Here is a 19,891-nt window from a genome sequence, read left to right on the forward strand (position 1 = left end):
AAAGAGGTGGGGAAGGGAAAGGGACCCGATTCAGATACAGAGACCTCCAGGAATGCTCCCATGATAGCACACACACCTTCGGAAGGGGCTAAGACAAGGGTACTGTTTAATAGTGTTTGGTGCACCTGGGTGCCCGTAGTTGGTTCTCCACACTGGGGCTGGGCCCGGAGCCTACTCTGGCCCCACCTCCTGCAGTTGCCCTGGGTCCTGGGACAGGTGTGTCAGGAGCTGCTTCATGTCTTCTCCATTTCTCCATCCATCTGTGGGTCTGTCCTGTCTCTGCTGCCCTCATTCAGCCTCTCGGGGTCCCGGGGTTCCTGACATGGATCCTGCTCTCTGTGCCAAGATGGCTCTCCAGATGCGGCATACCATCCCTCCCCTGGGGGCAGAGGGCTCAATGTGGCTCAGCCAGAAGAAGGCCTCAGTTCTCTCTGGGACCCATAGCCTGCCCAATGCCACCTCTGTCCTCAAAGAACACTGGTGGCCCTGTGGTTTCCAGGGAGAAACTTAGGCAGGCCTGTAGCTGGGGGCAGGATCTGGCCAGATTCGGCCATGAGGGTACCCAGTTCATCCCTGGAGGGCTAGGGGTACCTGATTCGGGTGTAGAGGAGGTCATCTCGAGTGGCACAGGTGAGCAAGGCTTGGAGGGTGAAGCTGTGGTTCAGCAGCTGGTTGTGGACCCACAGAAAGAGATAAAATTACAGATAAATGTATCCAGAGACCGAGGGACTAGTTCTGTTCTATCACCAAAATGTTAAGGAAGAGCAACACTGGTTTCTGGGCCTCAGTTTTCCCATCTGTACCAGGGTAGGGATACATCAAGGACTCTTCCAGTATCAAGAGTCTCTGCAAGCAGAGGGAAATGTGAAAAGTGCTGAAAGGTGGACAGAGATGGAGTCTTTGGTCAGTGAGGTCAAGGACAACCAGCAGCCCCCACTCACTGTTTGGATGGTCCCTGAATCCACGTCTAGGTCCTGTAGCCACTGCACAAGGTTCTGATCCTTTGTGAGAGATGCTGTCAAGAAGTCGGGGGATGAAGGGCCGGGATATAGCTCAGTGGTACAGCACCTGCCTGGCAGGCAGGTGTTCATTTCTCGGTACCAAAAGAAAAAAGTTGGAGGATGAGCCTGGTGGTGCCTCACAGCTGCCACCCGCCCCCTCGCCTCCTCCAGTCAGGCTGGCTTACCTGGAGGCTCTGAGGCCAGGGCATAGGTCCTGGCCTCCCTGTTCATCCCCTGTAGTGCCCGGAGCACCAAGGCCTGGCACTCCCGTTCCTTCTCCATCAGGACCTTCCTAAGCCTGGTAGAGTGTAAAAGAGTAGAATGGGGTGGGGAATGGGCTGAGGACCACGCAGGTTCTACAGGTAATTGCGCTGGTCCTTACCGATCAGTCTCAGCCCGAAAGAGGCCCAGCTGCACTATCAGAGGCAGGGGGCACTGCTCGGTTTCTGCGGGGAGCCGCGTCTCCTGCTGCTTCTGCTCCGACTCTGCGTCTTTGCTCAGTTGTTCTGACTTTGGCGAGACCGTCTTTTTCTCCACTTCTGCCAATCGGAGTGGGGTGAGAGAGGATACCGGTTTGGGACCCCCTGACACTGTCGCCTGGAGGGCCATACTCTGGGAGGGACCAGACTGGGCCAGTCCCGGAGATGTCTATTTAGTCACAGCTGGCTCCTAACAGGCTCCCCACCATCTCCTAGGTGGTGCTGACCACACCCTCCTCGGGGCCACAGCCTCGCCCACTGGCTGCCGGGCGGTGACCTCTCCTACCGGGGTCCAGCACCGCCAGGGCCGCCCGAACGGCGCGGCTGAGCAGCGAGTCCAGCACGAACATCCAGTGTGGGCGGATCTGGCGCCGGCGGAGGATCTGCTTCACCTGGAGGCAGAGAGAGGGCGCGGCTAAGATAGCTGACAACCCCGGTGGGGCTGCGGCTGGGAAAAGCCTTGAAAGTCTCTGCTAGAGAAAATCGGGGTGGGCGGACTCAGGGTCCAGGGAAGAGCTGGGGCGGGTCAGACACCCGTCTGCATATGAAATTCCGAAACATCGAGTCATGTCCAACATCCAGTCCCAGGGAGCTCACGACCTGTTCTAGGACCTGCAGCCCTAACTGCAAGGAAGCTTCCTCACCGCATCTGGGAAGGCGAAGAGCGGTCCGCTCAGAAGCGTAGGCCCGAGGCCCTGCGCCTGCAGCTGTGCTTGCAGGGCCCGCAGCTCCTGGGCGAGCTGCCGGCGGTTGGGGGTGTGGATGTGCGCACCGAGACAGCGCAGCAGCTGTTCCACATGAGTTCTGCTTAGACGAGAACCCTGAGAAGGAGAGAGACGCGGTCTGCGACTGTCCCTATCCGAGTAGGAAAGATTCTGGCTGGTGGCCAGAGACCATCAGCAGTCCTGTCTGTGCTCGACCACCAGGGGGCGCTCGGACAGACCGCCCACCTGCTCCTGCTCCGGGCGCAGATTGTCGGCCAGCGTGGACAGCTCCTGCTGCAGCACCTCGGCGAGCATGGCCCGGCGCTTGCTCTCCTGGTGCAGCAGGCTTAGACCTGAGCTCTCCTCTGGGGACGTTGGCTCCTCCACTCCGGGCTCCTCGGGCACACTAGGCGCAATGGGGAGCGATGAATGCAGGGCAGGCAATAGCATCCAGCTACCTCTGCCGCAAGGTTTAAATCCTGGCTGTTACTTTAATTCTACTTCATAGGGCTAAGGAGATTAAACCCAGCACTGCGGAAGGCAGCACAGTAAATACAAGTTAAAGCATCTGAGGAAGGCAGTAGGGAGGCAGATACATCCTTGTAAGCAGTCAAGGTGCACAGGTCCCCAAGCACAGCTTTCCAGGAGGGAGGGAAGGTTACAAAGGGAACCCTCTCTAGGACCCCAGGCTCTCACCGGAGCAGGCAGGTGTCGCCATAGCTGAGGCAGCGCTTTGGAGGGCTGGGTGGGTGCTGAGAGGGTGCCTGAGGCCGAGGGAATGTCTGGGACTGGGTGGTCATGTCGGCTGACTGAGTGGGGCCAGCTGAAGAGGCATCTGGTGATGGAGGAACAAGTTGTCAATGCTCTCACCTGCACGGCTCCTAGGCTCTCCAGCCTGCTCACTGTCTCCACCCCATTGCACCTGAGGGCTGAGGAGCTTGCCGAGTAGAGCTGGGGCTGCGGCTTCTCTTCCCAGGCTGCAGGAAGGGGTCTTCCAGCAGTGCTTGGGCATTGGCTCGGAGGCGGGGGTCTGGCTCAAAAGTTCGGAGGAGGAAGGCTTGGGCCTCAGCTGACAGAGAATTGGGCATTGGTGGATGCACTTTATACATGCCCACCTAGAGTGGGGAGGACAAGTAAGAGTCAAGATTAGAGGTGTTCAAGGCCCAGATGAGCCCCACTCAGCCTCCATGGGCCAGGCCCAAGCGAGTCTTACCTGAAACATGGCAGCCTGTGGGCTCCCTAGTTCATGGAAGGGCGGGCGACCTGTGGCCATCTCAATTACAGTGCAGCCCAATGACCAGATGTCAGCTGCCTTTCCATACCCTCGTGGACCCTGGTCAATGATTTCTGGGGCCATATACTGCAGGGTCCCTAGAATGGGGGTAAGAGTAATAATGGAGCACACACACACACCCTGGGCCCAGTTAGCTGCCCTGGATTTCATCCCTTGTTAGAACTTTAACTCCATGCCCAGAAAACCCAGTACCCTAGAGGGCTCTAAGAGCTGGAATCCCCACTCACCATTCCCACACCCTGGTACCTGTAAAAGTCTCTGTGCAGGGTGTGATTCCTGCTAGCCGCTTGGAAGTGCCAAAGTCAGAAATCTTGAGCAGCCCACTGAAAGTGTTGATCAGCACATTGTCCCCCTGAATGGAGTGGACACTGTGCTTAGTGGACACTGGGCTGGGTCCCTGCCACAGAACTAGACACCCATCACATCTGTAGACTTCAGCGTGGCCCACCCTATGCCAACATCCTCCCCCTGCCATCCCACTTATAATTCCCTCTGGGACCTGGTGCCTGTTTATTTTTCATATCTGAACCTCTCTCCTTTAAGGAAACTCTTTGATGATTTCTTCACTTTTTGCAAAGGCCCTTCCCACTGAATCTAAACTGCCAGTCTCTGTCTGGAACCTTGGTTCCCCAATCCCACCGCCAGGTAAGCCAGCGCCAGAGCCCACCTTGATGTCCCGGTGCACAATGCGGTTGTCGTGCAAGTAGCTGAGTCCCTGTAGGATCTGGCGGGTGTAGAAACTGATAGTACTCTCATTGTCCTTCAGGGGGCCCCACACTGAGCGGAGCAAGGAAGACAGGCTGCCTGTGTGGACACAGTTCAAGTTCATGGTTGGTGCTCACTCCACTCACATCTTTGCTCAAGGCCCAGATACACCCATGCCGTGGCCCAGACTCCTCCAACACCCAATACCAATCTGTCAGCTAATTCTGGGCACAGCCACCCACACGCACTAGGGTTCATCCCCCCGAGGGTTCTCCACCCTCCTGCCCCACCCCTGTGCCCCACACCTGGGGTTTCACTCCCCTCCCACACAGAGCCGGTACCTCCAGGCACTTCCTCCATAAAGATCTTGAGGTAGCCGCCCTGGCTGGCAGAGCCCAGATAGCGCACGATGTTCTTGTGGCGGAGGCGTTTGTGGAGGGCAATCTCTTCGTGAAGGGGCTGGGAGAATCTGGCGGAGGGGGAGATGCCCGCCGAGTCCGGAACGGCCAGGCCCCGCCCCAGAGCCCGCGCCCCTCAGCCCCTCTCCTGCGTCCACCACTCCAGGTCTGCACCGGCCCTCGGCTCTCGCACAGCTCACCTGCTGTCCCGCTCCGGGATCTCTTTGATGGCGATGCGCACCCGCGTGTGGCGATCGCGGCCTGCGTACACCACGCCGTAGGTGCCCTTGCCCAGTACCAGCCGCTCACCATTCTCGGCGTATTCGTAGTCAAACTGCGGAGCGCCAGGCGCCGGGGTTCAGCTGAGCCCTCAACTCAGCCCTTCCCTCCCCGGCCCTCAGACCCACGCCCTCACCTCGAGCACCTCCCCCACGCGGCCCGCCGCCTCCTCCGCGGGCGCAATGGAATCCGGATTCTTCTTCACCAGGGCCTGGATGAGGCCGCAGAACCTGGGGGCGGGTTGCAGTTGAGGCCGTGGGAGGAGAATCTGGGGTGCAAACTGCAAACGAACAGTCCCCTTCCTCACCCAGAGCCCTAGGGAGAGGTGTGGTCCCTTCCTTTCCCCTCCTTTCTCGGGGCGAGCCGGCCCAGGGTACCCGGACCAGACCGAAAGGCTGAGCGCACCACTGGCAGTGCCCGACGCTGGGGAAGCACAGCTGGACGTCCTGGGCCGGAGGAAGAGCGTAGAGGAAACAGCAGCGCTCATCGCGCTTGGAGGCGCTGGAAAAGAAGAGGCAGGAGATAGGGAGGGCAGGGCGGCCTGGAGGCCGAACACTCCAAGATCCGCCTCTCACCTGACTCCGCAGATGGAGGCCACTGGGAAGGTCCAGCTGGAGGGCTCCTCCTGCGAATAAAAAAGGTTTTAGAGGAGGGCAGCTGGGGGTGGGAGAGAGACTCAAAGGGGGAGGTGCATAGCCTTGAGAGAGGGAGCTCAGCCATCATTCACCTGGGTCCCCTGGGTCCCCTGGGCCCCCGGCTCCAGCAGGCCTAGGCTCACAGCGCTCACGGGGTTTGTCCCCTGAACCTCGAGCTTTGCTGGCAGCAGCACTTTGTTCATCTCCAGGACCAGTACCTATGGCAGCAGCGGGGGTCAAGGGTGGGTCAGAAGGGCTTCACCCCCCCCCCCCAGGCTCCATGACCACGGGCCTCACCAAACACTGGTTTTCCTGGGGACAGGCTGTCTTAAATGGCTGGCAGGACTGCAGCAAGAAGTGCAGCCAGAAGTGAGCCCGCAGCAGGGGTCCTCCAGAGGGCTCTGGCGTGGGTCGGAAGTGCTGGTAGAGCAGGAAGGTCTCCATCACTGACACCAGGTACCTGGGGGCACAGTCATGTCCTCCGCTCAGCTCAGCTCAGCTCAGCTCAGGAACCATCTGCCACTGTGAGGAGGAGTAGACTGGCTTGGCTGCAGCCAGAACATGGGCTCTGGTCTGTAAGTGGTTAGGTCATGGCTTGGGGTTCAGGCTAAAGTGCTAGCGGATTCCGGTGCAGAAGCTGATAGCCCAAGGCCAGGCCAGGAATGCAGAAGGGGCCACCTACCATATGGGGGCATTGAGCTTGTACAGCTGCTCTGCAGCCAGCACCACCTGGATAGGGTCATTGGCAAGGATCTGGGCTCCCAGGTAGAAACCTACATCCCAGTAATACTGCATCTTCTCCACACAGCCTTTGCGGGCCAGCAGACAGCCCAGCTTCATGCCTGGGGGAGAGGTGCACAGGCTCCAATGAGTGTGGCTGCAGGCGGAGGGCACATCTCGGGTGGAAGTAGGAGCCCAGGCACAGGTGAGGGTTTGGGCTCAAACAGATAAGGGATTCACTGTGTGATGGATACACGTGTGAGCTTGGGAATGGTTGTGAGAATCCCAGTGTGAGCATGGGCAGAACAGTCCAAAAGGGATGAATTTAGCCTTAGCTCCTGCCCATGGTTCTGTCTCCCTGTCCTCTTCCCTCTGGGCCTTAGGAGGGGACAGAGGACTAGGATTGGGCTCACCTATGAGCTGGAGTTCCTCGGAGTCCTCAAATTGCTGCCCTGCTGCGATGAGGAGCACGGCTGCGTTGATGCCCGAGTGCAGGCTGGGTTCCACGTCAAAGGCCTTGCGGTACCTGCAGTCAGGCGCAGTGAGGAGCCGCAGAACTGGATGGACACCCATACACTCATCCCTCATCTTAGTAGCTCAGCCTCCTGACCTGTCTCTTGTGCTCCTTACCAGTGATAGGCCTGCTCCAGATGCCCCGTGTCCTGGAAACCAGAGCTGAAGAACATGTCCTTGTAGACCCGGCCACACATGCAGTACAGATCAGGTGCCACGGAGCCCTCGAGCTGTACCAGAGGCAGCAGCACAGCTAGTGCTTTCTCCCGGTCCCCAGGCCTGTTCCTCCTATGGGAGGGGGACATGGGATGAGCACTTGCCTGATGGCCCTGATCCTCTAGGCCCTAAACAGCAGGGGCCCCTCCAAGGGTCTGACAATGACCCCAAAATGACACTGAACCTGGTCAGCACTGATGGTAGTGACCCCAGATAAAAGGGATCCTCAATTGCAAACAGAAAGATAGAAGAAGCAGAAAGATAGAAGGGATTCTCAATTGCAATGACTATAAGGCACTGCTGTGACCATACCAGGGGTATATCACTTCCCTGTACCCACCAGACAGCAGTAACCCAGAACAACAGCAGCCTTCTGACACCAGTACCCTGGTCAGAAAATTCCCACAAGAGCAATGGACAAACAACAGTGATCTCACAGAGCAGAAATCCGGGCCACAGAGATCTTGTGTGGCTCTGACCCAAGCTTTGTTCCAGCACTCACCGGTTGAGAGCAAACGTGTAGTGGAAGCAGACATTGTGCTGCTCGGCCACATCACAGGTGGGCAAGGCCTGCAGCGTCTCCACCAGCTCAATGATGGCTGAGTAATCCTGCAGGAGGGAACAGCCAGTCCGGTCCTAGCACGATAAGCTGTAAGCCCTGAGAACGCTGAACCAGGGTCCTGTCACCTCTCACATCATTCTTTTCTCTCTGCACACCTCCCTTAGGCCCTAGAAGCCACTGTGTGCCCACACTGGTGTTCCCCACCTACAACTCCCCTGGGGGCAATAACATCAGCATCCCTGCTATGAATCTGAAAACTGAGGCTCAGAGAAGTGAGATAATTTGCTCAGAGCCACAACTGACACAGACAGGAGCTTGGGTTTGCCTGATAGCAAAATGTCCACTACCTGCTCTCCTCCCTGAACACCACAGACCTGCACATCGCGGTAGGACAGCAGCAGGTTCATGACGATGTCAGGGCTCAGCAGCTCCACACTGTCCAGTCTCCGCTGCAGGCGAGCCAGTTCCTGCCGAAGCTGCTGCCCACTGAACCGCTCCCGAGCCTGCCGGATAGCCTGCCGAATGGTCTCCCGGAAATAGCCACTGATGCCCAGGCCAGGAGAAGGAGGGAGAGAGAATGGAGGGCCTGTCCCTCAGTCCAGCCTCCTCCTGGTGCACCCTCCCTGAGAGCCCCCATTACCAGGAGTCCGTGGAGGTGGTCTCCAGTAGGCAGGCAAGCCGGCCCACCAGGGGAGTGAGCAGGGCCTCGGTGCCCACCCCAGCCTGTACCAGCCCATCAGCCAGGCCCTTCAGGAGGCCTGCATCACCACACAGCACCCGACCAGTGGCCGTCACCACATAAGGGATCAGTGTGTAGCTGCCAGCACAGTCCTGGTGGGAGGGAGGCAGGAGTTAGTGGGGGTCAGAGGTCAGCACAGAGTTAGAGAGGAACAGAGAGGGGGTCTGAAGTTAGTACCAGTGAGGATTAGAATAGTAGGAAAGGACCACATTTCATAAAGGAGGCCATAGGGAATAGAGAGCCACTTGGGTGCCAGGGCGCCTTCAGGAGGTCAGAGGTAACTGAGAAAGGCAGGAAGGTTAGTGGAGGTCAGAGTTGATAGCAGAGGTCAAAAGCACACTGGAGTGAGAGATGGGCTCTGCTCACCGAGTTCTTCTGGAAAATATCCTCCTGCAGGAGGCAGACAGTCAGATACTAGCATTCTGGGAAGGCTTTACCCCAACCCTGCATCTGTCCCCATGAGCCACCTGCCACCTACACGTAGGGCCTGCAGGTCAGGGAGGTCAGCCTGGGAGCAGAGGAGCACGTTGTTGGTCATGCTGAAGCTCTCACGCACGGCAAGGTGGTAGAACAGGGAGGGTTGTGCCAGGGAGCTGCTCACCTCCAGCACCACCACATCTGTGGGCACAGAGGTGCAGACCTTGAGCCCCAAAGGCCCGCTTGGTGGGGAAGGAGCCTGGGGGAGGGGGTACCTGTCTTGCTGTAGGACTCCAGCCAAGTCCAACTCTGTTTCAGGCCTGTTGGCCTTGCAGAGTCCCCAGCACTGACAGCTGTAGTGCTGCAGAGGAGGAGATGGACTCACTGGGCTGGGCTCCCCATGCCAGATGCAGCCCTGTGCCGGCAGAGGCGGCCACAGGAGTGCTGCAGCTCAAACCCTGTTATGGGTGCAGGAGTGGTGCAAACGCGGAAGTCGCCTGGATCTGGTCTCTTCAAAGCAGCCGGCACCGTTAGTGTGTAGACAAAGCTGGACCTGTATGTGTGTATGTGTAACTCACTGTGTCCCACTGTATCTTCGTGTGACAAGATCTGCAGGGGGTTGTGTGAGTCAACATGGGTATGATTTGTGAGTTGACGACTCTATATGCGTCTTTGTGCCCTCCTGGACGGGTCAGCCTTCATTTTTAGGCTGCAATGCCATGGATATCCAGGAAGCATGGTTCCCGGATTCTCAGATGAACAAATGAGGAGGGAGCCGGGCGGAGATCCGGGTTGGAGGGAGCAAGGCGTGATCTACGCGGGAAAAACTGGCTCCCCTCCCCGCCCCGCCCCGCCCCGCCCCCGCCGCTCCTATTCTTGGCTGCGTCTCCAAAGCGAAATTGCCTCTCCCAGAACCCAGACCGGATGGGTCCCTTGCTTTTCTTTCCGCCTCTTGGGCCCGATCGTTGGAAGTTGTAAAATTAGGACTTCTAAAGTCCAGCTTGTCAGGAGCGGGCCCCACACTCCCCTCCAGGATTCATCCTCAAAAGCTCCACAAGAAACAGGGCGTGGCGGCGCACGCTAGTAATCCCAACATTCTGGGAAGCTGAAGCTAGAGGATTGCAAATTTGAGTTTTACATGGCCAATTTCACGATACCGTGTCTCAGAATTTTAAAATAGGGCTAGGGAAATAACTCAGGGGGAAGGCCCTGGGTTGAATCTCCAGTACTAAAGATAATAAAATCTCCGCGTGGGATCAACCGAAGTTGGAGTTCTCCATCGCTCCCTGAGAACTACAGTCCTGTCCCCTCTCTTAGTCCGGTCCTGGAGTTTCTAAACTGGTCTCGTCCCTGCCCACTCGGAAGGCAGGGCCTCGACTGAAGTGCGCTTACACTCCAGCCCTGAACTCTGGAGCCAGGTGAATCTCCAGCTCGCGAGCTCAGCCACACTGCCCCTAAACTCCACTGCAGTCACAGCCTGGGGTCCCTTAGCTCTAACTAACTCCCCGTGGGTCCCCAGACCCCTCGGCAGCTCCGCCCCTCCCCGCCCCTCGCCCCGCCCCCGCGCTCACCCGCATTGTAGAAGGAATCCAGCGCGGTGGTGTCACCCAGTGCCAGGGTCCCAAAGGGCAGGCTACGCAGCTGTGGCGGTGGCCGCGGCCCCGAGAGCTGCGCACAGGCCTCGCGCAGGCAGCGTAAGGGCAGTGGTTCCGTCTCGGTTCCCGCCCCAGGTTCCACCTCGGGCCGCGGCTCCAGGGTCAGAACGTAGACCACGCTGAGGGGCCGGCTCCGCGCGCAGCTGCGGCCCGGGGGCGCTGCGACCGGCCGACCCCGGCTCAGCGCCTCGGCCAGCGGGTCCTGCCAGCAGCTGCCTGCTCGCTCCAAGGTCCCGGACCCGGGACACACCCCCGCCATGAGGGGGCGCTCAGGCGCCGGGCGCCTGGAACCCCGGCCAGGGCAGGAGGAGCCTGCGCGGTGAGTCCAGGGATCTGGGGAGCTGGGATCCCGGTGAGATCCGAGAATCTCCTACAGGATCTGGTGTCCGGAGACTGGTCCTGGTTCGTAATCTGATGTCCAGGGAGAAATCAGCTCAGACTTGCAAGGTTCTTGAGGATCTCAAATCCCAGACTGGGTTCGGGAATACCCGCGATCTTCGGCTTAGAGTCAGTGGCTCTGGGAAGCTCGGCCGACACTCAACCCTGCCCTCACTTGTAGGCCCAGCCCAGCCCTTTCCCGACAAGGAAAGCTCCACCCTCGGCCTTGGGGCAGCGCCGCTCCCCAGCAGCTAAGGACTGGGCCTCTTCCCTCCCTCCTCTCCCGCCAGAACCTCTGACACTGGCCGCTTCCGGTACAGCTGTGCCCCTGTTCACGCAAACCACCCTGGACTGCTCACTGCAGGCGCTCCAAAGATGCAGATCCAGGTCTGGTATAGGGAACGAGCTGGACCCAAAGGCTCTGCCTAGCAAGCTCTGCTGAGTGAGTGCGGCTCAGAGCATCAGGTGTACGCGGGGAGTTGAATTAGTGAGCGTCCAGAATCCTTGAGGCCCAGTGAGGGACCTGGCTTCAGAGCTCTTGCCAGGGGACTGCTTGTCCCTGAACTAAGCTTGCTGTGGAGCCCTGCTGACCTTTGACTTTACCCAGAACATGACAATGGAGCCTGAGAAGCACTTTTCACTGTAAACATTTCTCTACCCACCCCTTGAAGGAGGACCTCAGAAACCTCAACCCTTTGGGCTCCAGCTACATCCCAACTTCACATCCCCAAAAATATTTAGTGTGCATTAGTGACCAAGGCAACAAGCCGATTTAAACCTCAGTGGACCTTGCAATCAGGAACTGGGGAAGAGATTGAGTAACTTGTCCAGAATCAGCCACATGACAGAGCAGGCTGCAAATGCAGGACTACCTGTCAGACTTTTAATTATTTGTTTCTGTCGCCACTTAATATTGATGTGGCTTTGGGCAAATGAACTGCTCAATAATTGCTAGCTTGGTGACTGTTGTTTTGTTGCTTTGTTGCCTCATGGAAGAAAAATGCACCTTCCTTGGTCTGACCCAGAGTTCAAACCAGCTCCCCTCGAGAGAAGCAGCAAGGGTGAGAACTTGGCCCATAACAGAGGCTGAAGCGGAAAACAAATAATCTACAAGGACAAGCATGAGCGACAGAGAGTGTCAGAAAGTTGTGCAATTCCTGCTACAAAACTGTTCACTTGGCTGGTTGTAGAGGCGCATACCTATAATGCTAGCTCTTGGGAGGCTGAGGCAGGAGGATCAGCACAAGACTGAGGCCAGCTTCATAGGGAGCTATATAAGGAGTTGAAGTCCAGCCTGAGCTATATAAGGAGTTGAAGTCCAGCCTGAACTAGTGAGATCCTGTCTTAAAAAACACAACAAAAACTGTTCACTTGCCAAATGACTCGGGTGAACCAAAAATGCTTGAATTCCTGCTAGTCTCCCTCCTGGAAACCCCTTTGGCCTTCTCTTACACACTTCTGGGGACAGAAGCCTCATTACCTTAGAAGGCTGTCCCTTCCATCTTCCTGATTAGAAGACAGTTGAGAATTATGGGAATTTATATCCCTGTTCTGCCTTTTAGGGTTTTTTGCCCAGTAAGTGAGAGTCCCAAAAGCCAGGAAAGGATTAAAATGATTTATTTTTAGATGTAGACAGGGAAGCAGAGGCCGTTGGCAGTGGGGAGGTGGCTGAGGGTCCGGAAGCTGCACAGAACAGATAAGGCTGCCCTAGCGAATCTTAACCTTGTGGTAGTTGTGGTTCACACGTTGGCCTGAGCCCCAGTCAATGCCGCACTTGGGGGCAAGTAGACACTGTATAGAGCCCATTGAGATTAGAATGGTAGCAGGATCCATACCACCAGGCACCATGGGCAGTCACTGCACAGTTGCCCTCCTTTGAATCCTGGTCAGCATCTGCTTTAGCACCCCAAACCATGCCTGGCATTCATGGAGGGTTTGTTTTGTTTTGTTTTGTTTTTTGTCTTTTCCCTTTTTATCGGTACCGGGGATCGAACTCACGACTGCCTGCTTGCAAGGCAAGTGCTTATGCCGCTGAGCTAAATCCCCAGCCTTTGTTGGTGTCTTTTGAGACAGGGTCTCACTATGCAGATCAGGCTGGCCTTGAACTCACTTTGTAGCTCAGGCTGGTCTGGAACCTACAACAATCCTCCTGCCTCAGCCTCCCAGATGTGGGATTACAGGCATGAGCCACCATCCCTGGCTCATTCTTGGAGATTTTTAACTGGCAGATGATATCAGGCCCCTTGAGACAAGAACAGCACCAAGGATGTTTTGCCCAGAGTCACTCAGCTCATCAGGGGCAGTGAGACTTGAACTCAGGGCTGTCTAGCTCTCAAGCTACCTGCTCCTTCCCCTGCCTTATCCTTCCAGAATCCAAGCTTCCCTCTAGCTCTTTTTTTTTTTTTGGCTTTTTTTATCAGTACCAGGGATCGAACTCATGACCACCTGTTTGCAAGGCAGGAGCTTATGCTGCTGAGCTAAATCCCCAGCCCCTTCCCTCTAGTTCTTTTGTCTCATCACAGTTATGGTCAGCAGCCTGAACAGCTGTGCCAGGAGGAAGCTCTCGGGTGCCCCAGCAAGAAGGGGGGCTCCCCTAAGGCCCCTCCCCATCACCACTTCTGCCTTTCAGCATTCACTGCTGCTCCTGGTTCCTCTCCCAGAGCAGAGAGGACACTAACACTTAACAGAACACTAACACTTAACAGAGTCTGTGGGAGCACTCACACCACTATGTTGCTGCCTCACTAGTCTTATAGAGGAAGAAACTGAGGCTCTGATGAGGGAGGGACTTGCCCAAGGTCACATACCAAGTGGCAGAGTTGGACTCAAGCTGTTTTCCTCTAAGGTCCCAATTCTTTCCCTCCTGTGCCACCTTTTCTCAGGATTGCCATTTCTCAGACGTGGAAACTGAGGCTACCGAAGGGAAGATTGTCCTGGGTCATTCGTAGACGTAGTGGCAGTGCTGGAAAAGAAGCCAGCCTTTCCACTGGACCCACTCCTCTGGGCCCATTAGTGAAGCTCACTCACAGGCAGTATCTTCTGAGAACTTGCCCAGTGCCAGCTGGTAGTGGTCTTTCTCCCCAAGGAGGCAGGTCTCATAGTGCACAAAGAAGTGGTTGCCGGTAAAGTCCTCCAGCTCTACAGGAAGCTCCCAGGTACCTGGGAGGAAGAGGTGGAGCTGGGATAGTGGACCCCTCAAATCCCAAGGTGGTGGGGGTCCCTCCACCCCACAGGGAACTCATCCTGCAGAGCGAGCTGGTGCAAATTCTCATTCCCCAGCCAGGATTCAGACTCCTGGCTCCCAAAATCTGCTTTGTAAGAAGACCACGAACAGAAGAAATCCACAGAACCCTCCTGTCGCCTCTGGAACACCTGGGGAGCCCAAGGGGACTGGCACACCAGCTATGGCTCCAGCCACAAGGTAGGGATGAGCGAGCAAGGGAAGTGGCCACTGGGCAGTGAGGGCCGGGGGGCACTTCCCTTCCTTCAGCTGGGGGCTTGTAGATGAGCATGAGCCCTCCTCGTAAGCTTTGCCTGTGCGTATACTGCACACTGTGACACTGAACATTCTACCACACATGGAGGCCCTGCGAGGGGCAGTATGTGCCAGGAGGAAGGGCACATCACCTTCCACATCATCAGGCCCCAGGAGACTCAGATTCAAAATAACTTGCTTGAATTTACTGTGATAAAAATTAAAATATTTAGCTAGGAGTGTGGTGACACCTGTAACCCCAGCACTTAGGAGGCTTAGGCAGGACTGCTGAAAGTTCAAGGTCAACCTGAGCTACATAATGAGACCCTGTTTGGGAAAAATAAAAAGCATTAAAATATTTAAAGTGGAGATGTCACTCCCAGAGGCCCAAACCTGGGCTTGACTCTACCCTGCTGTTCTCTTGCCTTCCCTGTCCAAACCAAACTGTCCTTCAAATTTTTAAAATTTTTTTTATCGGTGCCAGGGATCGAACTCAGGACCATGTGCTTGCAAGGCAGGTGCTTATGCCGCTGAGCTAAATCCCCAGCCCCTTCAAATATTTTTTAACCTAAGTATCTCTCATTCCACTGTTGCCACTTTTCACTGCCAGTACTATACGGGTCATATTCTCACTGCAGTTAGGGGTCTGTGAATTCTTCTAAAGGATGCCTTGTCCCAGTGGGCGCTAGCTCCCCCTAGAGGCTGAGGGGAGAAGTGCTCACAGCCACCCCCTACTCACCAGCCAGCGGCCCCCTGCGGTGTCCATGGCACAAAACACTGGGAGGATCCTGCTCTCGGGCAGACACAAGTGATATCAGCCACTCAAGGTGGCGCCCTGCCTCAGCAACTCCTGACAGCTCCTGGGGCCTGGGAAAGGGGAGATACACTGGGTGGAGTAGGGGGTGGGGGTACATTATTCCTCAAACCCCACCACTCGACACTGGAACAAGTGTGGGCCTCTGGGAGGTCTTCTGACTCCCTTGGGCTCCTGAAGTGGAGCTCTAGGGAGGGCTGCGGGGCAGAGTGGAGCCACATCTGAGGCTCTGCATCACCAAGGCACTGACTCCTGTGAAGGCCACCTCATCATCACGGCACCGGAACATATTCCCCGGATCTCCCGTCCCAGGGAAGGACCAGGTGTTGGCTCTGAGGTCCAAATACCCCTACTGGGATGAGGGTTCAGGCTCTTCTCCTAATTCTCCCCACTGTGTCTACCTCCCCACCCTCAGTGGGTGGGCAATCATGGCCCACTGCTGAGTGGCAGTCACAGAGACATTCCACCCCTCTAGTCTTGGGACAAAAAAAGGTGGGCAGTACCAACCCCATTCACTCAGCTGGCTCACCCTTGGGACCCATCTTGCCAGTGGCCCTGAAATCCCTGAAACAGAGATGCCCTGAGTCCTGAGTCCCAGGACCAAAAGAAACAAGGGGCTTGGAGCCAAAAGGTTCCAATCTCATTTTTATCCTTTCCTTTCTATTTGGAGGCAAAAAACCACACCCTCTCTGAGCCTCATTTCCCTTCAGCAAAATGGGGACACCACCACCTACCTGAAGGTCTTAGGATGCCGGACACCTGCCCATCTGGTGCCTGGCACAGAGGAGGTTCCTCAGTCTGGACAGCGACGGCTACATTTCTAGCCTCCCCAGGTTCCCCAAGGGCCCGGCCACCTCCCCAGCATCTGTCACCTTGGGGACCTGGAGCTCCTTTCTCCCCAGGACTTCCTGGGGTTCCAGGACAACTGGGTGGGAGAACAATTTTGCTGGCTTCCAGTTCCCTGGGATCTGCAGGGAGACGTGGTGTCAGCGGGCACAGGGTGGGTGTGTCTCTCCCAGAGCCCTCTACAGTTTAGTCTCACGTCCACATTCCTGCTGGCAGGATGCTTGCTGCTGATGGGGAAGGGTTTGTACTGTTTCTATCCTTTATGCATATATTTGCATACAGAACCCAGACTGTCAAACTGCCACCCTGCTCCTTGGGACAGGGAGGGTTGAGAGGTGGGGTAACAGAGAGCATCCTCAGCTCCTGCCTGGGCATCTGGGGTGTTCCTGGGTCCTCAGGGAAGCAGGCCCCCAAATAGGAAGAACAAAGACAGTGGTGTCCACAGTACGCCCATCTTGCTGGATTCATCCGAGTGAAGATTTCAGTGCTTTTTTTTTTTTGGCATTTTGAGACAGGGTCTCGCTATGCAGTTCAGGCTGGGCTTGAGCTCACTTTGTAGCCCAGGCTGGTCTCAACTCAGCCTCAATCTTCCTGCCTCAGCCTCCCCAGTGCTGGGATTACAGGTGTGAGCCACCACGCCTGGAAGATTTCAGCTTTTATAAGGAGCCAAAATGATTACAGAACCTGGAGCAAAACTTCCTCTCATTGTCCCGGGGGACACCCCACCCAGGCCGGAGCCGCCAGGGGGTGGGACATTTCCTCTGTCAGCCCAGAGAGAACAGACATTGTTCCTGTCTTGTCCAGGTGGATTCCAAGCGTCCCAGCCATCTCTCCAGATCTCTGCATTCATATGGCTTTTCCTGTTTATCTATTTATGACACTGGGAATTAAACCCAAGGTCTCACACATGCTAGGCAAGTACTCTATCACTGAGCTACATCCCCAGCACTTTTATTTTTTTATTTTTATTTTATTTTATTATTTAAAAAAATTTTTAGATAGAATCTTGCTAATCTGCCGAGACTGGGCTGGATCTTGCAATCCTCCTGCCTTACCTTTCCAGAGTGCTAGGGTTAGAGGCAGGTGCCACCACCCTCACTCGATTTTCTGACCTTTAACCTTAGCTCATTTTGTGCTTTCCATCTGGAATTCTTTTTCATGTCCAACCTGTCCATGAAGGTCCAGCCCTAAGGCTGTTTTTACTATCTTGGCCCTTTCGGGGCCTTGTTAACAGTATTACTAGGGTCCACTGCTTAAGGCACTTGCTTAGCAGGTGCCATACCCTGGCACCACTAAAAAAATAAAAATTGTGACATTGCTACTATTTATGAGGCACTGCTGCACTCAGAGGTCATGCTGAGTGTGGGTTGTACATCATCTCCAATTTTCTGAGGCCTCGCTCTTGCCGTGGGTCATATGCCTGGTGCAAAGCAGGGGCTTGGGGCTCAGCACTCTAACTGGATGCAGGTATAGCTTGGTGATAGACAATGTGCTTCTTGTACACACAGGGCTCTGAGTTCCATACCTACACCCAAGTGTGTTGCATGCCTATGTACTTATGTATTTTTAATTTATACATACATTCATTTTGTTTTTGAGATAGGGTCTCACTATGTAGTTCAGCCTGGCCTTGAACTCACTATGTACTCCAGGTTGGCTTTGAACTCGTGACAATGCTCCCCTGAGCGCCCTGAGAGCTGGGATTGCAGGTGTGGGCCACGTGCCCAGCATCTACATGCATATGTTAAATGAATGGAGGAGGAGACAATCCAATCCGAAGCCCAGAGTTGGGACATGACTTTTGTTGACTTTGCCACCTACAAACCCAGAGCCACAGAGTTTTTACCCAAGTCCTGTGCTACCCACCAGGCAAAAGCATCCTCAGTGTTATGGATTAAAAACTGGTAGTCAGCTTTTTTTTTTTTTTTTTTGTCTTTTTCATTTTTATCGGTACCAGGGATCGAACTCACGACCGCCTGCTAGCAAGGCAGGTGCTTATGCCGCTGAGCTAAATCCCCAGCCCCTGGTAGTCAGCTTTTAACACCAGCTGAATTAAATCAGCATGGTGCTGTGTGTGGATGGCCTGCCTACCTGAAGAAAGTTGCCAGCATAAATAGAGATATTGAGAAGAGGAGCTGAGCGTTTTGGATTCTCCTAAGTGTTGCTGTTTTGAGCCATTGGTTCTCTTGGATGAGCTCATCATGCTGGCTTCTCTGATATGAATTTGGCCATTATCATAGGTGGAGCTCAGGACCTTATCAGTGACAGTGGCTGTGCTTCACTTTGGGGGAGCTCTGGCCCTTACATTGAGCATCACTTCCTGATTCCAGAGGGGAAAGGGTATGCCATTTAATCTTCAGGAGAAGCTTGTCACGCTAACTTTCTGACATGTATTCAACTGTTCTCATCATTAGAGGAGCTTGGGACCGCCTTGTCACTGAGGATGGCTGTGGTACTTTTCAGGGCAGCCCTGGTTCTTGTTTTCAGTGTGACTTCTTGGCTCCAGGAAAGAACCCTCAACTGACTGGCACAGCTCCTTGATCCGTTGGCATAGACTTTCTGGCTTCCACCACTGACCTTGAGGCTTTCCCAGCAGATCTCTACAATAGACTGGCGTGAGTCCTTGTTGTGAGCTGTAGACCCCTAGTTGGACTCATGGGAGGCATTGCCATGGGATCTAGGTCTTCAGCTGGACTCTTGCAGGACATTGCTTAGGGATCCAGGCCCTTGGCTGAATATTCTGGGTCTTTAGTATTGTGGACAGATTTCCTGCACTTTGTGTTTAACTCTGGGTGACCATCATAAAATATTATGAATTCTGTGTCCTAATTGTTCTCCTCACAACCCCTGACTACAACACTTTGGGGAACGATTGCCCTAGCACACCAGGCCTATGCTGGTGGGGGTAGAGACAGGTGATATAGAGGCGTCAGGGGAAGTGGAAGCCTGATCTGCCTAACAGGATGGGTCCCTGAGTGTACCCTGACACTGCCATTCTAGTCTAGGATTTGTCCTCCCTAAAACCCTGCACATGCACACCAGGGTCCTCACACCAGCCTGTTCAACATGCTGCTTAGGAATGTTGGGGTGTCGTTCAGTGGTGAGCACTTGCCTAGTATGCAGGAGCTCTGCTTTCATCCCTAGCTCTCACCTCGCCACACACGTCAGTGTGAAAATGACCCAAACAGCCATTGATAGAATCCAGGCAAAATGACTGTCTGGACAAGTCACAGGCGAATCTGATCTGTAATGACGGCAGTGAAGTCATAGAAAACCATGATCCCACTTTGTGTTGTGTGCATTCATAGTAAGTTCACAGAAAAAGTCTGAAACACACTGTTAACTGATTTTCTCTCTCTCTCTCTTTTTTTTTTAAGTGCTAGGGATTAAACTCAGGACCCCGCATTTGCCAAGCAGGAACTCATGCCGCTGAGCTAAATCCCCAGCCCCTGATTTTCTCTTTTTAACCCCAGTACTGATGATTAAACCCAGGACCATCACATTGAACTCATTCGAGTCTTTATGTTTTTGTTATTTAATGATGTCTTTTTTGGTATGGAGAATTGAACTCAGGACCTTGTGCTGCTCAGGCAGGTGCTTATGCCTGCTAAGCTACATCCCTAGCCCTAACAGCAGGTCTTGCTATGTCATTAAACTGCCTTGGTTGGGTTCAAACTTGCATCGTCTGGTCTCAGCCTCCCAGAATACTGGAGTTGCAGGTGTAGGCCACCAGGCCCTCCATTTAAAAATTTTTTTTTTTATTTTTTAAGACAGGGTCTTGTTATGTAATTCAGGCTGGCCCTAAACTTGTAGCAATCCTCCTGCCTTAGCCTCCTAAGTGTTGGGATTACAGGGATGCTCTCTCACTTTTCTTTTTTTTTTTTTTTTTTATCGGTACCGGGGATTGAACTCACGACCATGCGCTTGCAAGGCTGGCGCTTATGCCGCTGAGCTAAATCCCCAGCCCCTCTCACTCTTTATATAAATTTCTGTGTATCCCTTTTCTCCCCTCATAGGCATTTACATTTTTTTTTTTTTTTTTTTTTGCAGAGAAGGACAGA

At 54.8% G+C, this 19,891-nt stretch overlaps 2 protein-coding genes across 7 annotated transcripts; both read right to left on the reverse strand.

The window, feature by feature from the left end:
- Positions 1 to 89: 89 nt before the first annotated feature.
- Positions 90 to 10,576, reverse strand: Map3k6 (mitogen-activated protein kinase kinase kinase 6). 6 transcript variants are annotated; one of them, XM_063235853.1, is made up of 30 exons: positions 10,234 to 10,369; positions 9,048 to 9,215; positions 8,724 to 8,863; positions 8,612 to 8,635; positions 8,147 to 8,337; positions 7,881 to 8,049; positions 7,447 to 7,553; positions 6,846 to 7,016; positions 6,629 to 6,741; positions 6,178 to 6,337; positions 5,793 to 5,955; positions 5,588 to 5,713; positions 5,436 to 5,485; positions 5,266 to 5,361; positions 4,997 to 5,090; positions 4,782 to 4,915; positions 4,525 to 4,652; positions 4,146 to 4,282; positions 3,725 to 3,830; positions 3,398 to 3,555; positions 3,107 to 3,299; positions 2,881 to 3,019; positions 2,431 to 2,590; positions 2,125 to 2,301; positions 1,767 to 1,872; positions 1,384 to 1,540; positions 1,187 to 1,299; positions 942 to 1,093; positions 592 to 668; positions 90 to 379 (listed from the first exon to the last, which is right to left on the reverse strand). In XM_063235853.1, exons 3-30 carry the CDS (start codon positions 8,781 to 8,783, stop codon positions 289 to 291), a joined length of 3,552 nt encoding a protein of 1,183 aa, XP_063091923.1. In that variant the 5' UTR covers positions 8,784 to 8,863; positions 9,048 to 9,215; positions 10,234 to 10,369; the 3' UTR covers positions 90 to 288. The 6 variants fall into 6 exon arrangements, with proteins under 6 accessions (XP_063091923.1, XP_003471333.1, XP_023421443.1 ...); XM_003471285.5 differs by lacking the exon at positions 9,048 to 9,215 and having other exon boundaries at positions 942 to 1,015; positions 10,234 to 10,576; XM_023565675.2 differs by lacking the exon at positions 9,048 to 9,215 and having other exon boundaries at positions 10,234 to 10,576.
- A 1,511-nt stretch (positions 10,577 to 12,087) lies between these two features.
- Fcn3 (ficolin 3) lies at positions 12,088 to 16,658 on the reverse strand. The gene is given in 9 exon segments (XM_063235119.1): positions 12,088 to 12,616; positions 13,718 to 13,856; positions 13,940 to 14,067; positions 14,910 to 15,039; positions 15,257 to 15,290; positions 15,508 to 15,526; positions 15,810 to 15,952; positions 16,198 to 16,288; positions 16,557 to 16,658. Coding segments are annotated over 9 exon segments (945 nt in total). The 3' UTR covers positions 12,088 to 12,457.
- Positions 16,659 to 19,891: the final 3,233 nt, after the last annotated feature.

The sequence above is a fragment of the Cavia porcellus genome, unplaced genomic scaffold (genome assembly GCF_034190915.1).
Source record: "Cavia porcellus strain 051 isolate PalLab524CR breed Dunkin Hartley unplaced genomic scaffold, mCavPor4.1 scaffold_25, whole genome shotgun sequence".
NCBI lineage: Eukaryota > Metazoa > Chordata > Mammalia > Rodentia > Caviidae > Cavia > Cavia porcellus.